This window comes from Macrotis lagotis, chromosome X (genome assembly GCF_037893015.1).
Source record: "Macrotis lagotis isolate mMagLag1 chromosome X, bilby.v1.9.chrom.fasta, whole genome shotgun sequence".
In the NCBI taxonomy this organism is placed as follows: Eukaryota; Metazoa; Chordata; class Mammalia; order Peramelemorphia; family Peramelidae; genus Macrotis; species Macrotis lagotis.
The window spans coordinates 630,651,017-630,666,859 of NC_133666.1; the positions used below are offsets into that span (position 1 = coordinate 630,651,017).

The following is a 15,843-nucleotide window of genomic DNA, read 5'->3' on the forward strand; positions in this document are numbered from 1 at the left end:
ATCTAACCAGATATTTCTAACCAAAATAAACAAGAAGGAAGTTAAGAAGGGGAATAAGATCTTAGAAAACTTAGATATGATAGACCTCCGGAGAAAACTGTATGGGATAGAAAAGAATATATCTTTTTCTCTGCAGTACATGGCACCTATACAAAATCTGACCATGTACTAGGGCAAAAAAACTTTACAATCAAATGCAGAAAGGCAGAAATAATAAATACGTATTTTCAGATCAAAATGCAATAAAAATTACATGTAATAAAGGAATATGGAAAGATAAATACAACATTCATTCCTACTAAAAACAGTAGAGTGTATAGGAATAAATGGAGTTTTCTGTAAAATAATAAGCAGTATCTATCTAAAAAATTGACAAATATTATTATATATTGGGATAAACTAGGGGCATTTCCAATAAGATCAGGGGTGAAACAAGGATGCCCATTGTCACCAATGCTATTCAATATTGTATTAGAAATATTAGCTTTAGCAATTGTTTTGAAACAACAAATTCAGCAAAGAATCAGGATATAAAATAAACCCACATAAATCATCAATATTTCTATATATGAACAGCAAAGCCTAGGGGCAAGAGATAGAAAGAGCAAGTACATTTAAAGTAACTGCAGGGAACATAAAATACTTAGAAATCTACTCAGAAACTCAGAAACTGTATGAATACAATTGCAAAATACTTTTCACATAGTCAAATCTAAACAACTGGAAAAATGTCAATTGCTCATGGTTAGGTAGAGCTAATAAAATAAAAATGATAATTCTATCCAAATTAAATTACTTATTCAATGCCATACCAAACTACCAAATAGCTATTTTACTGAGCTAGAAAAATAGAAACAAAATTCAAATGGAGCAACCAAAGTTCAAGAATATGAAGGGAACTGATAAAAAAAAAAAGTAAAGGAAAGTGGCCTAGCTCTACTAGATCTAAAACTATATTATAAAGCATCAGTCATCAAAACTTCCTGGTACTGGTTAAAAAATAGAGTAATTGGTCAGCAGATTAGAGCAGGTACAAAAGAAACAGTAATAAATGATTACTGTAATCTCCTGTTTAACAAACCCCAAAACATTAGCTTTTGGGATAAGAACTCTCTATCTGACAAAAATTGTTGAGAAAACTGGAAAATAGTATGACAAAGCCTAGGCACAGACTCACATCTCATACCGTATACCAAAATAATGTCAAAATGGGTACAGAGTTATAGACATAAAGGGCTATACCATAGATCAATTAACAGAACAAGAAATACTCTCTCAGATTTACAAAAAGGGGAGAAATTAATGACCAGACAAGAAATAGAGTACATTATAAATTGCAAAAGGGATGATTTTGACTAAATTAAATTAAAGTTTTTGTACTAATAAAACCAATGCTGCTGGGGTGGCTAGGTGGTGCAGTGGATAGAGCACTGACCCTGGAGTCAGGAGTACCTGAGTTCAAATCTGGTCTCAGACACTTGATAATTACCTAGCTGTGTGGCCTTGGGCAAGCCACTTACCCCCATTGCCTTGAAAAAAAAATCTAAAAAAAAAAAAAACCAATGCTGCCAAGATTAGAAGGAAAACAGAAAGCTGAGAAACAATTTTTACAGCTAGGGGTTCTGATAAAGGTCTCATTTCTAAAATATTTAGAGAATTGAATCAAATTCATAAAGTTTAAAAGTCATTCCCCAATTGATAAATGGTCAAAGGATATAAACAGGCAGTTTTCAAGTGAAGGAATTAAAGCTATATATATAATCATATGAAAAAATGCTCAAAATCATTACTTATTAGAGAAATACAAATTAAAATAACTATGAGATACCCACAAAACTTATCAGAGTGTCTAAGATGACAAAAATGGAAAATGATCAATGTTGGAGAGGTTGTGGGAGGAATGGGACATTAATGCATTGTTGGTGGATTTGTGAATGAATCCAACCATTCTGGAGAGCAATATGGAACTATTCCCAAAGGGCAATAAAACTGATCATACCCCTTGACCCAGCAATACCAATAGTGGGCCTATATCCAGAGGAAATCATAAAAATTGGCAAAAGTCCCACATGTTCCAAAATATTTATAGCAGCTCTTTTTGTAGTGGCAAAGAATTGGAAATTGAGGGGAGGCTCATCAATTGGGGAATGACTAAACAAATTATGGTATATGAATGTTATGGAGTCCTAGAAACCATGAATGGTCAGACCATAGAGAAACATGGAAAGACTTACAGGAACTGATGTTGAAGGAAGGAAGCATTAACAGCAACATTGTGAATTGATCAACTATGATGGACACAGCTCAGAGCTAGGACAATCCTGGGAGACCTGTTAAGAATAATGCTATCCATATCCAGACAAAGAAAAAACACAAACAAAACAAAACAAAAAACCCTACAAAATCTGAATGAACACTGTTATCTTTTTAAAAATTTCTCTTATGCTTTCCTATCCTATCTCATGGTTTTCTTCCTTTTCCCTTGGTCCTAATTCCTCATACAGAAAATTACTAATATATAAACAGGAATGTTCACTAGACTGCTTGCCCCTGAGGAGAGGGGATTAGGAAGGAAGGGTGGAAGAAAATTTGGTAATTTATAAATATGCATGTGGATGAATGTTGAAAAACTTTTATTACATGTAATTGGAAAAATTAAATAGAATATCAATTAAAAAAAGAAAGGGATCAAGCTAGATCAAAGAAGCTAAGGTTTTTTTCTCAACTCTGACTTTATATATTTAGATTTTTATTTGGGCTAATGTTTGGGGCACATCCTTGAAAATTTTATTATCACAAATCATATTATTATTTTATTATCACAAATAGCTGCAATTTATTAATTTCAAGTAGTGTTTCAACCTGGAGAACTCTCTCCTGAATATTTCCTGCATTCTCCCATCTCCATGCTTTTGCTCAAACCTCATGTATGGGACATTAATGCATTGTTGGTGGATTTGTGAATGAATTCAACCATTCTGGAGTGCAATATGGAACTGTTCCCAAAGAGCAATAAAACTGATCATACCCCTTGACCCAGCAATGTTTCTCATACCTCAGATTTTTCCCTTGTCCTCTTTAGCTGTTGGATTCCTACCTTTATTTGAAATTCCAGTTCAAATGCTACCTCCCTACCTCCACCATGGGGAGGATCTCCTGAAGTCCACTTCCCTTCCCTTTAGTCAGTAATAACTTTCCCCATATAGAACTTTCTTTTGAAATTTTCTGTTGCATTTACCACATGTAATTTTTATGTAGTTGTAGCTGTCTGTTTTGGTATTTTATTTTTCCTACTTGATGCTGACTTCCATGTAGATTAGGGACATTATTTTACCTCAGCTCTCTATTTTTCTTGACCCCTGGGGCAGTAATATATTTAGGTACTAAATAAAAGTTTGTTTTATTCCATTGTATAGAATAAGACCTAAGTTCCTACTGACCCCCAATTTTCTATGTTCTAAGACCATTCCCATGTCCAACTTTCCAGATTTATATATTTATATATACATATACATATACATATATATATTAATATATGTGTAAAACGTGTCAGAAGGGAATGGCTTAGAACATAGAATGATAGAATTGAAAAAATCTTAGGACAAGGAATGTTAGAGTTGAAAGACATCTTAAAAACAGGATGTCAAAGCAAGGACATGTCTTGGAGAAAAGTAGGTCCAAATCTCTCATTTTATAGATGGGAAAACAGGTTATCAAAGCAAAATGAGCTGCTTCTAGCCACTCAATTAATCAATAACAAAACAGAACTAGAATCCAAATCTTCTGCCACCACTACCCAACTCCAACCCAAGACTTTTTCCATTATACCCTCTCCTTGGAGGCACTTATGACATAACTGGCCATAATAATGATTGCACCATGAGTTTTCCTCATTCAGAAGTCTCAGCTCAGTATGAAAATATGCTCAAAAATTGTTAACCAGTTCATCTTCTATGAACCTTCCCAGAGTGGCTGCCCATATGGTGTTTACACTTTCCTCCAACCTCACTCCTAATCACTAAAGGGTCACAAACTGTTTTTGCTCATGAAGGAAAACAAAGAAGAAAGGACTTTAGAAGGAAGAAGAGGAAGGGTCCAATCAGTAAATTCTGGTAACAGTTTGGATAGAGGGGGTTGACACAGAGGTTGTGATTCTGGGTGATGGGAAGGACAGTGGCACTCTTAGAAGTAACATGGAATTTAGGAAGAAGGGAAGATTTAGGAACAAATAAGATGAATTCAGTTTTGGAGATAATGAGTTTAAGATATTGATGGAGCATTCATCCCAATGTCCATTAGGCATTTGGAGAAACAAGAGCTTAAAAGCAGAGGTCACTTAATCCAGCTAAATTCCACTCTGTCCTTCTCCCTCTTAATTTTACAGGTCAGGAAACTATTTTCTACAAAGAAAACATCAAAGGTGAAACTTGACCCCAGGTCTGTTGATTCAAGATGAAGTGATTTCTACTAAACTATATTTATTTTAGCTGGATTGTGCCACTAAATCCCATACTTTCATTTAACAGATGAAAGAAGATGAAATCCTCAAAGTAGAAGGGGTTTGGCCAAAGTCATCCCAATAGTAAGTGACAGAAACAGGATTAAAAACTAGATTAACTGATTGCAAATTCATTTTTTTCATTTTCTCTCCAGATAAGCTGAATGTCCATCCCCAGATACAAGGTTCCCCCAACGTTAATGTCGGGGAGGGGAAGGGAGAAAGGAACAGAAACTCACACAGCAGTGAGTTCAGAGTGTTTTAGTACCTTCTTTGACCTGCAGTCCCATGAGAATTCCCCCATATTGTCTGCAGAGATTGGACAACAAACATAGTCTTTACAGGTACAGTGGCTTACACCATGGGATATATGTGATTATCGATCCTCTAGCACCCATCATCCCATTGTGAGATATTTGCTATAACAATAGACATCAGGGTTTAGGAAAGGCTTCCTTAGGCTGGTCTCATCTGGTGCTTTTGCCTATAGAAGTGTAAATCTTGCTCTTACCTACAGGGCACATACCTTCATGGCTTCAGGTTCAGCAATGAAGACAGACGCCGCAATGGAAATAGGGAGCCAGACTTCAAATATCTGAGCAGGAATCAAGAACAGGGGGAGGTAGCTCACCAAGATCTCTGGATTATCAGGGGGATGAGTGAAAGGAAGGCTTTGAAGCACAGCTCTCACGGTCCACGTGATCTGAAACACAAGAGAACTCCTAGCATTGATTAAGTGCAATCATAGACTCAGAGCCACACTTGAATTCAGTTTTTCCTGACTCCAGACCCAACCCTTTCTCCACTGAGGATTCTAGCTACTTCTAGTGACTAGGAGTCATTCGACCTTGGACAACTGGGGAGTGGCCACGGCTTTCTTTTACCCATTGGTAAAATGAGGAGATTGAATTAGATCAGAGGTTCTTAACCTTTAAGGGGTCCTGGACCTCTCTTGGCAATCTTGGAAGACTATATCCCTCTTCTTAGAAGAATACTTTTAATGCTAAATTATGGTTAATAGTTAGTGAAAAGAAAGCAATCATTTTTCCCCCATCCAAGTTAATGGGCCCCTTTGAAGTTAAGGACACCAGATTAAGAACTCCTGGACCAATCTGGTAGCTAAAACATTTTCCCATAATATTCCCATTCATATAGGTGGTACCATGGAAAGAACCTTGGTCCTGGAGTCAAGAAGGTTGGAATCCAATTCCCACTTCAGACACTAACTGAGGGGCCCTGGGTATGTCACTTAACCAATGTTTGTTTCAGTTTCTAAATTGTAAAATGGGAATAATTATAGTACCTAAGTCATGAGTGTAATGGTCAAATGGGATAATATTAACACAGAGTAGGTAGGCATTATATAAATACTATTTATAATTATTATAATTATTATTATTATTATCATCATCATAATATGCATGCCAGCCCAATCTATTTGAGTTCCTGGGCATCCAGGGCCTAAAGCATATCTATACACAATATAAGACTCAATTTTGTCCTCAGAATATTGATTATCAAAGAAACAGCTTACCCAGAGGCAACAGAGTAGTGGTTAACAGTCTAGGTTTGAATCCTAGTTCTGTTACTAACTATAGCTACATCTCCCATTGAGTCCTTTGTAACCTGGACTTACATTTCTATTCTGACATTTGATTCCCATTCATACATCTTCTATCCCCCCCACTTGTCTACCACACATCCCATCTCCCAGGAAAGTACCCAAAAGTCAGGTCTATCTCCTCTTATTAGAATTCTCTAACTTCCTGACCTCTGTCTATTAGCTATGGCTTCTTCCATTGTAGCCGGAAGCCCTTCTGAGTTCTCCCAATTCCCACTGCTAGTCTTCCCTTCCAAGAAATACCTCCCATCTATCTGCTATAGAGATCTTGTATGGACCTGGTTGTCTTCCTGTGTCTTCCATCATCATTACTGAGCTTTTTTTAGGGTAGGGACTATTTTAATTTTTCTTTAGTATGCCCAAAGTTTACCATAGTGTCTGGTACAAAGTGGACACTTCATAAATACTTTTAGATGAATTGATGATTGACCAATGCAAAGAGACAGATTTTGGCTAGCCATTTGGAATAAATATCCCAACATATAGAGTAGAACAGATTGCCTCTGGATCATTTAATCAACCAACATTTGTTAAGTGCCTATTATTACCATACATTGTTCTAAGATCTGGGGGGTACAAAAAGAGGCAAAAGACCACCCCTGCCCTCAAATAGTTTATAGTCTATCAAGGGAGACAACATGTAAACAAATATATACAAAGAAAGTTATGTGCTGGATAAAAAGGAGATAATTAACTGAGGGAAAACATTGGAATTAACTGGGGTTTGGGAAGACTTCCTGTAGAAAGCAGGATTTTAGTTGGATCTTAAAGGAAGCCAGGGAAGACAGTAGTCAGAGTGGAGGCAGTCAGAAAAAAATGCCTTTGATGGAGAAATGGAATGTCTGGGGAAGAGAACAGCCAGGAAGCCAGTGTAACTAGATCAAAAACTATGTGTGGAGTAATAAAGAGTAGGAAGACTGGAAAGCTGGAGAGGACTAAGTTATGAAGAGCATGTATATCAAAGAGTATTTTTTTTAAATTTGCTCCTAAAAGCAATAGGAAGTAATGGAGTTTATTAAATGGGATAAGATGGTGACATGGTTGGACTTGTGCTGCAGGAAAATCACTTTGTTGACTGGAGGATGGATTGGAGTGAAGAGAGACTTGAGGTAGGCTTTTAAAATAGTCCAGATGTGAGGTGATGAAGACTTTACCAGAATGATGGTAGTGCCAGAGGACAGAAGGAAAAGTCTTTGAGAGATGTTGTGAAGGTGAAATCAATAGGTGTTGGCAACAGATTGATTATAGTGGATGAGAGATAGTGAGAAATTCAAAATGACTCCTGAGTTATGAGCCCAAGAAATAGGAAGGATGATATAAGAAAAGAGCTTGGAGTTGAGAAGGGGGGGAGTTTAGGAGAAGAGATGAGTTACTTTTTGGATATATTGAGTTTAAGATGTTTATTGAATATTCAGTTCAAGATGTGTCAAAGGTAGGTAGAAATATGAGATTGGAGATTAGTAAAGAATTTGAGGCAGGATAAGTATATTTGAGAGTCATCAGCATAAAAACAGTAATTAAATCTATGGGAGTTGATGAGATCACCAAAGGAAGCATTTTAGCGGGAGAAGAGCTGTGATCTGGAAAAGAATTGAACAAAGGAGACAGAGAAGGAGTTGTCAGATAGGAAGGAGGAGAACCAGAAGAGAATCCTTGGGAAGGGAAGTAGAATAGGAAGTTGGGGGGCTGCAGATCAGGTTTCCAATGCCAAACAGAGAATTTTATCTTTGATCTTGGGGATAATAGGGAGCCATTGAAGCTTAATGAATAAGGGATGGGGTATGATATGATTTAGAAGGAGAGAGTGATCTATAGGGTCCAAGGCTACAGAGAGGTCAAGGAAAATGATGATTCAGGAAAGGCTTTGGCCTCAAGGATTTGACAACGAAGAGATCATCCGTAATTTTGGAAAGAGTGGTTTGAATGGAATGATAAGCTCAGGAGCTGGATTGTAAGGAGTTAAGTAGAGGAAGAGAAGAGAAAGCAGAGGCATTATCATAAACAGCTTCTTGAGGAATTTAGCTACAAAGGACAGAAGAAATATAGAATGATAATGGGCATGAAAAGAACAAGCAATTTTTTCAGGATAGGAAGGACACAAGCATATTTATAGTAGAAGGGAAAGAACCAATGGTCAGGGAAAGGTTGAAAACAAGTGAAAGAGAAGGAGTTAGGTGGCGACATTGTATCGAGAACTAGCCCTGGAGTCAGGAGGACCTGAGTTCAAATCTAGCTTTAGACATTTAATAATTACCTAGCTGTGTGACCTTAGGCAAATCACTTAACCCCACAGCCTTGCAAAAAGAAAAAGAAAAAAGAAAATAAGTGAAAGAGGGAAGTGACAAATAAGTGACAAAAGAGGGAATCTGTTGAAGGAGATGGGAAGAAATGGCATTGCTTGAAAAAGTAAAAGATTTAGCTTTTAATACAGGTGAAGGAGGAAAGAGTGGCAGAAGGCTTCTGAGTGATAGATGATGAGGGAGAAGATGGAGTTCACAGAGTATGGTCTCAAATTTTTTTTCTGTAAAATATGAGGCATGGTTCTCCTCTGAGAAAGTGAGGGAAGAGCAACCTTGGGAGGTTTAAGTGAAATTGCCACAGAGAGAGTTCTCCATCACTGGAGGTTTTTAGGCATTTCCTGCTCCATCATATGTTGGCAACCTTATAGAGCTTATGCTTGGCCAACACTTATATGTTCCCTCTGCTTGAGACTAATTAGCAACATTCCTAAGGCCAGTACTCTTTCACAATATGGCATGCCCTGCCTTCCATAATTTCTCTGATCTGCTTAGATAGAATGGGACATTTTTCCCTGGACTGAACATTTCATAGAGGGAGGAAACCCCACTGAGAGTGTTGGGAGATAGTGGAAGGAGTCAATCAGAAGGTCAATCATCAATAAACATTTATTAAGTACTTATTTTGTTCTTAGCACTGTGAGAACACTGGGGATGTAAAGAAAGGCAAAAGACAATCCCTAGGGCAGCTAGGTGGCACAGTGGATAAAGCACCAACCCTGGAGTCAGGAGTACCTGGGTTCAAATCCAGTCTCAGACACTTAATAATTACCTAGCTGTGTGGCTTTGGGCAAGCCACTTAACCCTATTTGCCTTACAAAAACCTTAACAAAAAAAAGACAATCCCTGCTCTCCAGGAACTCAAAATCTCATGGGAGGAACAACATTCAAATAACTTTGTACAAACATGCTCTATAGAGGATAAAATGGAAATAATCAACTGAGAAGGCACTCCCATTAAGGGATCAGGAAAAACTTCCTGTGGAAGGTGGGATTTTATCTGAGACTTGAGGGTAGCTAGAAGACTGAGATGAGGAAGGAAAGGATTCCAGGCATTCTGAATAGTCAGAGAAAATGCTCACAGCAAGGAGGCAAGAATCACTGGATCTTAAGAGTGTGGGAGGGGAAGTAAAGTAGAATAGGAAACTGGGGGCCACAGATCAGGTTTCAAATGTCAGATAGAGAATTTTATATTTGATTATGGGTATAATAGGGAGCCACTGAAGTTTAATGAGTAAGGGATAGAGTATGATATGATTTAGGAAGAAAAATTTGACAGAGTTGAGTGGAGGATAGACTAGAGTGGGGAGAGGCTTGTGGCAAGAAGACCATTTGGCAAAGTGATGCAATAGTCCAGACATGAAGTGATGAGGACCTAGACCAGGGTAATGGCACTGTCAGAGAAGAGAAGTGAGTATAATTATTAGAATTGTGAATTGATCCAACCATTTTGGAGAGCATTTTGGAACTAGGCCCAAAGGACAATAAAACTGTGCCTACCTTTTGATTCAGCAATACCTCCACAAGGTCTGTATCCCAAAGAGATCATAAAAAATGGGAAAAGACCCACATGTATAAATATAATCATAGCAGCTATTTTTGTGGTGGTAAATAATTGGAAATTGAGGGAATGTTCATCAATTGAGGAGTGGCTGAATAAGTTGTGGTATATGAATATAATGGAATATTATTGCTCTTTAAGAAATGAAGTAGGCAGATTTCAGAAAAACCTGAACCTACATGAGTGATGCTGAGTGACCAACTGTAGACATAACTCTTCTTCACAGTACAATGATCAAAGACAATTCTAAAAGACCTATGATGGAAAATCTCATCCACATCCAAAGAAAGAACTATGGAATCTGAACTTAGATGAAGGCATGCTATTGTCATCTCTTTAAATTTTTCCTTCTCATAAATTTCTCCCCATTATTTTGATTCTTCTTTCACTAATTTACATAAATATGTGTAAGATGATTGTTCATGCACAACTATATCAGATTATTTGCTACCCAAAGGGTAGGCTGGGAAGGAGAAAACTTTACAAAAGATGAATGTTGAAAATTGATATCTACATATTATTGTAAAAATAAATTTAAAAATAGAGAAGTGTGCATAGATGAGAGATGTTACAGAGATGAAATCTGGGGTGGGAGAGAGACAAGATGGTGGAGTAAAGGCAAAAGTAAAATCCACAGAACTGGACAATAGATTTGGATATGGGGGGGTGAAGTCCTCTTAATCTTTAAAAAAAAGAGTAATCAAGGAGACATGTACGTTTCATGTCTAGGGAACTGAGATAATAGGGATGCCCTCAACAGGAATAGGGGAGTTAGGAAGGAGAAATAGATTTGCAATTTGGAGACCTAAGTTCAAACCTTTACTCGGACATCATATGACTATTAATTTCTATTAGCTTCAGTTTCATTATTTGTAAATTGGGGTAAACCTCTCTGACCCTTACTTGCCAAATTTATAAAATAGGGATAATAATACCTACCACATAGGCTTATGATGAAACTCAAATGAAATATATATGAACGAGCTTAGAAAACTTTAAAATTGTTCATAATTATCAGTTATTATTGTTGTTGTTATTATATTACCTTTAAAATGACAGAAAAAAATGTACAATGGTCATCTTAACCATCCTTGATCTTTTCCTTGGGCATCAGAGGGTTTTTTTCCCCAATTTATAGGTTGTAAAATTACAAATGTCAATTCTAAAGTAAGTTCATCTCCTCTGCCATTTTACAGAGCATGAAACAGAAGCCCAAAGAAGAAGCTCAGTGTCACACAGCAGACTTTTAGGGGACATATTGACTAGAGAATCCACACACAAGTGTTTAGCCTACACTTCCCCCAATGATTCTTGAGTCAAGAAATATAAGATTCCTTTGATATATCACACTGCTTTTGAGTGCCTTCAGATGATATTGAATCACAGACTTAGAATGAGAAAGGCTTCAAAGAAAGACACTTACATTGTCATGACTGATCATAACTGCCTTCGGTGATCCAGTGGTCCCCATGGTATAGATTAGCATACAGCACTGGTTAGGCTTCTGGGCATCAATTGATCTATCCAGTATTTCATCAGAAATAGTTACCCCTAGGTCAATGAATTCATCCCACTGTATAGGTAGAGAAGCAATAGCATAAAGATGGCTGGGGTATGAAGGAGAATCAATAACCTAACTATAAACCCTCAAGAGAAATTGTGCAAATTAGTCTCCCCAACTAATTATGAGACACTGTGATGTCAGGACCCCATTTAAGTCATTTTCAACTCATTGTTTATAGCGTAATTGACCCATTCCCATGACCCTCCTCCCTTAACACAGGGGTTCTAGAGTGTCCTGACGGGCCTTCCAATTGCTTGGGCAATTCTGACTTTTGGTCTCAGCCAGGTTCAGCACTGCAGCATCTAGTCCATGGGACCAAATTCCATAGGATGGGTCATGTATTCATTTTAAAAGAGATTATATAGCCACAGATTGGAAATTTATTTATAAATCCTCAAACAGCACCTAACTACAATGTGACCAAAGACTACCCTAGCCACCAAAGCAGACTCAAGTCTTCAGGAGTGAGCTTAAGAACTGATTGACTGCCTCCCTACTGACCCCAGTCCATATAGATCTCACTAGGCTGGCATCCCTTTCTACCATTCTCATTATAAAATGAGATAATATTGGTAGTGCCTTAATAAATGCTTCTTTTTTCTTCTTTCTCTCTTTGTTTGTTTGTCTGTCTGTCTGTCTGTCTGTTTGTTTGTTTGTTTCTTTCTTTCCTTCATTCCTTCTTTTCTCCATTCCATTCCCAACCAGGCTGGCCCATCATCAGAGTTTCATCCTGTTCCCAAAGAACCCATGCTTGTCACGAACCCAGGATAAGCCCTTTACCACATTATGTAGATTGAACCAGAACTCAGAACTTGGAATAGGGAGACCTGCACTGGATTCCTGCCTCAGAAACTTATTAGCTGGATGATCATAGTCAAGTCTCTTAATTTCTCAAAGACTCAGTTTCCTTATCTGTAAAATAGGGATGTAATGCTCGCAATATCTATCTTCACAGGGATGTCATATGGAAAGGAAATCTCAAGGTGCTTTATAATTGTGTTATTATTATTAATTCTTATTATTGTCATTATATCTTGATTACTCTAGTATCTAGGCCAAAAGAATTTTCAAGCTAAAAGGGACCTTGTAGGTCATTAAGTCCAATCCTCACATTTCACATATGAGGAAAATGAGCTCCAGATAAGGGAAAGATGAACGATGATGTTACAGGTAACTGCCAAGGTCAAGATTGAAAATCAGGTCCCCTTACTTCAAATCCAGGGTTCTTTCTCCTATGTCCCATTTCATTTTGCAATGAACTACTCTCTCTCACAGTCCATCTACTCTTTGTTTCCAAGCAATAACTCCAATTCCTCTTGCTATCATCTTTCTTAAGTCTTCTTTCTCCTCTCTTTGGTGGGTTAGTCTGCCACAGTCCCAGATAACTTATTTTTTTTTTAGTTTATTTGGGTTTTTTTTGCAAGGCAATGGGGATAAGTGGCTTGCCCAAGGCCACACAACTAGGTCATTATTAAGTGTCTGAGGCCAGATTTGAACTCAGGTACTCCTGACTCCAGGACTGGTGCTCTATCCATTATGCCACCTAGCTGCCCCCAGATAATTTTTAATTCAGATTGGAGAGAAAAATGAAAGAAGAATGCTCTCATCTTCCTCTAGGCCACCAAATATCTCCATTGGCTCTCTGTGTTTGGGCCTGAGTAGGTCCATGACCTGGTGGTCAGCCTCTCTCACCCCAGATTTCCATCCCCTTTTAATAAGTACCCCATACTTTAAATAGTATCTTCCCCTCTCTATTCCCTTGGCCCCTTCATGGCTCATACATACAGAGTAAATGTTGGGTGACTTCTTTGTGATTTTATCTTTATATTGGACAATAGCTTTCAGATGTGTTAAGTGACTCTGGACCTGTAAAAGAGAGTAAGGTATAGCCAAATTGGGCAGGTAGGTACTTGGGGTTTTGGGGTGCAAAAATGTTAATATTATAAAACATATCACCATCAACAAGCATTGATTAAAGGGCTAAACACTGATACAAGGGGAAAACAAACGAAAGGGAGCTTACATTCTAATAGACAGCATCATCTTCATCATTAGTATCATCCAAAAGTTGATATTTTTATTAGTGTATTTAGAAAAGCCTTTTTAAATGTATAATAACCATAGCTAACATTTATAGTTTTTTAGGGTTCATTATATCATGTAATCTTCACAATAACCTAGAAAGATAGGTGCTATTATTATCCTACAGATGAAGAAACTATAGTAAAGAGGGCTAAGTGACTTGCCCAGGGATATTGAGCCAGTAAGTGTCTGAAACTGAATTTGAAATCTGGTCTTCTTGATTCCAGAACTGGAACTCTATTATTTAGTTGTCCTCATGGACAAGTTGCTAGTCATCTACATCTAAAAGGAAAGAATGTTTCCTGAAATAGCACTGGTAGACCATTCAGATTTCCCAGGCATATAGCAATGAGGTCAGCACAACAGCTCTGAATTTTTAAATTGTCTTAGGAAGATTCTGAAGATCACCTAGCAGGAGAAGATACCAGACACTGACATCCTTTCTCAAACTAAACTGCCTAGCAAATCAACATTACTTACAGAGAGGGCAACTGTGATGACTGGATATGATGTTAGAATGCCAGACATATGCTTACCAAAAAAACTATTTTTTAAAAAAATTTTTAAAATTTCTTTTCAAGTGACTAGCCCAAGGTCACATAGCTAGATAATTATTAAGTGTCTGAGGTCAGATTTGAACTCAGGTCCTCCTGACTCCAGAACTAGTGCTCTATCCACTGCATCACTTAACTGCCCCCCCAAAAAAACTATCTTATGGAGAACTTACACAGAGCAATTGATCATAAGGGGGGGTCAGAAGAAATGATACCGAGTCACCCTAAAGGCCTCATTGAGGAACTTTAGAACTGATTTGCAGCATGGGAGACACTAGCACAGGACCACCTAACATGGCATGCCCTCCTCAGTGAGGGGATTTAACTCTATGAGGAAGGCAGAATTGAAACAGATCAAAGGAAACATGACATCCATAAGTTTAGAGTGCCCACCCCAGGTGTTCACATGGACTATTTGTGCCCAACCTGTGGTAGAACATTCTGCATTCATATTGGTCTGATGAGCCACAGTTGGACACACTGTAATTTGTCTCAAACATTTTGGTCTTCTTTGATAATGAAGGAGAAGAACTAACCAACCAACCAAAGTCAAGAATGTTCTCCATGGGAAGAAGACAAAAGATCTTGACTCCTAGGTTTAGCTTCTGTGTTTGTTCAGATTTAAGTGGAAGATGAAAGGTACCTTTGAGTTCCTTCTAATACTTCAAGATGTTAGATACACATAACCCTGCAGAGAGTTTCTTTGAATAAGCCCTAGTCCCTGAAATAAATTGAAAGCACAGGATTCTCAATCAGAACTAAGCAGGGAGATGTGAGGAATTTCTCACCCTACATCAGAATGAGGACTATGAGAGAGACCTTACTCTTGGTGATCAGGAATTAGAATTTTAAAAACTTCGGTAAAGAATTTGCTGGAGGGGCAGCTAGGTGGCCCTGGAGTCAGGAGGACCTGAGTTAAAATCCAGCCTCAGACACTTAATAATTACCTAGCTATGTGACTTTGGACAAGTCACTTAACCCCAATGCCTTGCAAAAAAAACTAAAAAAAAAAAAAAGAATTTGCTGGAGAGGAAATATTCTAGCCAACTTTCTTAGAAACAAAGACTTCAGTTATTCCTGATTCTGGAAACCAATAGGCCAAACCATCCACTATCTCCCAACATTTGTTCAAATTCATTTTCACTGCTTTCATGTTACTTTCTATCCACCTCACCCCCTACAGTCCCTTCTCCTTTTTCCTTCAATATTTGCCAACTTCAGTCTTTTCCAATGAGTGCCATCTTCTCATTAATTGGCCAAAGTATTAAGGTTCAGCTTTAGTATTTGTTCTTTCAATGAATAATGTGACTTAATTTAAGTATGAACTGTTTTGATCTCCTAGCTGTCCAAGGGACTCTCAAAAATGTTCTCTATCATCACAGTTCAAAATCTTTGATTTTGTGACATTCAACTTTCCTTATAGTCTAACTCTCACTGCCATACATTACTACTAAAAAACAAAAACAAGGGGCAGTTAGGTGGCACAGCGGATGGAGCACTGGCCCTGGAGTCAGGAGGACCTGAGTTCAAATCCAGACTCAGATACTTAATTGCCTAGCTGTATGACCTTGGGCAAGTTATTTAACCCCATTGCCTTACATAAATAAAAAACAAAAAAACTCAACTACACAATTTAGACTCCACAGACCTTTTTCTGTAGGCAAGG

General features: G+C 37.7%; 1 protein-coding gene across 4 annotated transcripts in view; it reads right to left on the reverse strand.

Annotated features, from left to right (window-relative positions):
- LOC141500547 (long-chain-fatty-acid--CoA ligase ACSBG2-like) overlaps window positions 1–15,843 on the reverse strand; it is an 88,851-nt gene that overhangs the window by 43,586 nt on the left and 29,422 nt on the right. For 3 of the 4 annotated variants that reach the window (XR_012471957.1, XM_074203777.1, XM_074203775.1), the window contains exons 6-8: window positions 13,327–13,407; window positions 11,401–11,550; window positions 5,025–5,201 (exon numbers count right to left, since the gene is read on the reverse strand). Coding sequence is in view for 3 of the 4 variants with exons in the window: in XM_074203777.1 (XP_074059878.1) it covers window positions 5,025–5,201; window positions 11,401–11,550; window positions 13,327–13,407 (408 nt within the window). In the remaining variant the exon portion in view is untranslated. The remainder of the gene's footprint in view (window positions 1–5,024; window positions 5,202–11,400; window positions 11,551–13,326; window positions 13,408–15,843) is intronic. The other variant, XM_074203776.1, reaches the window with a different exon arrangement.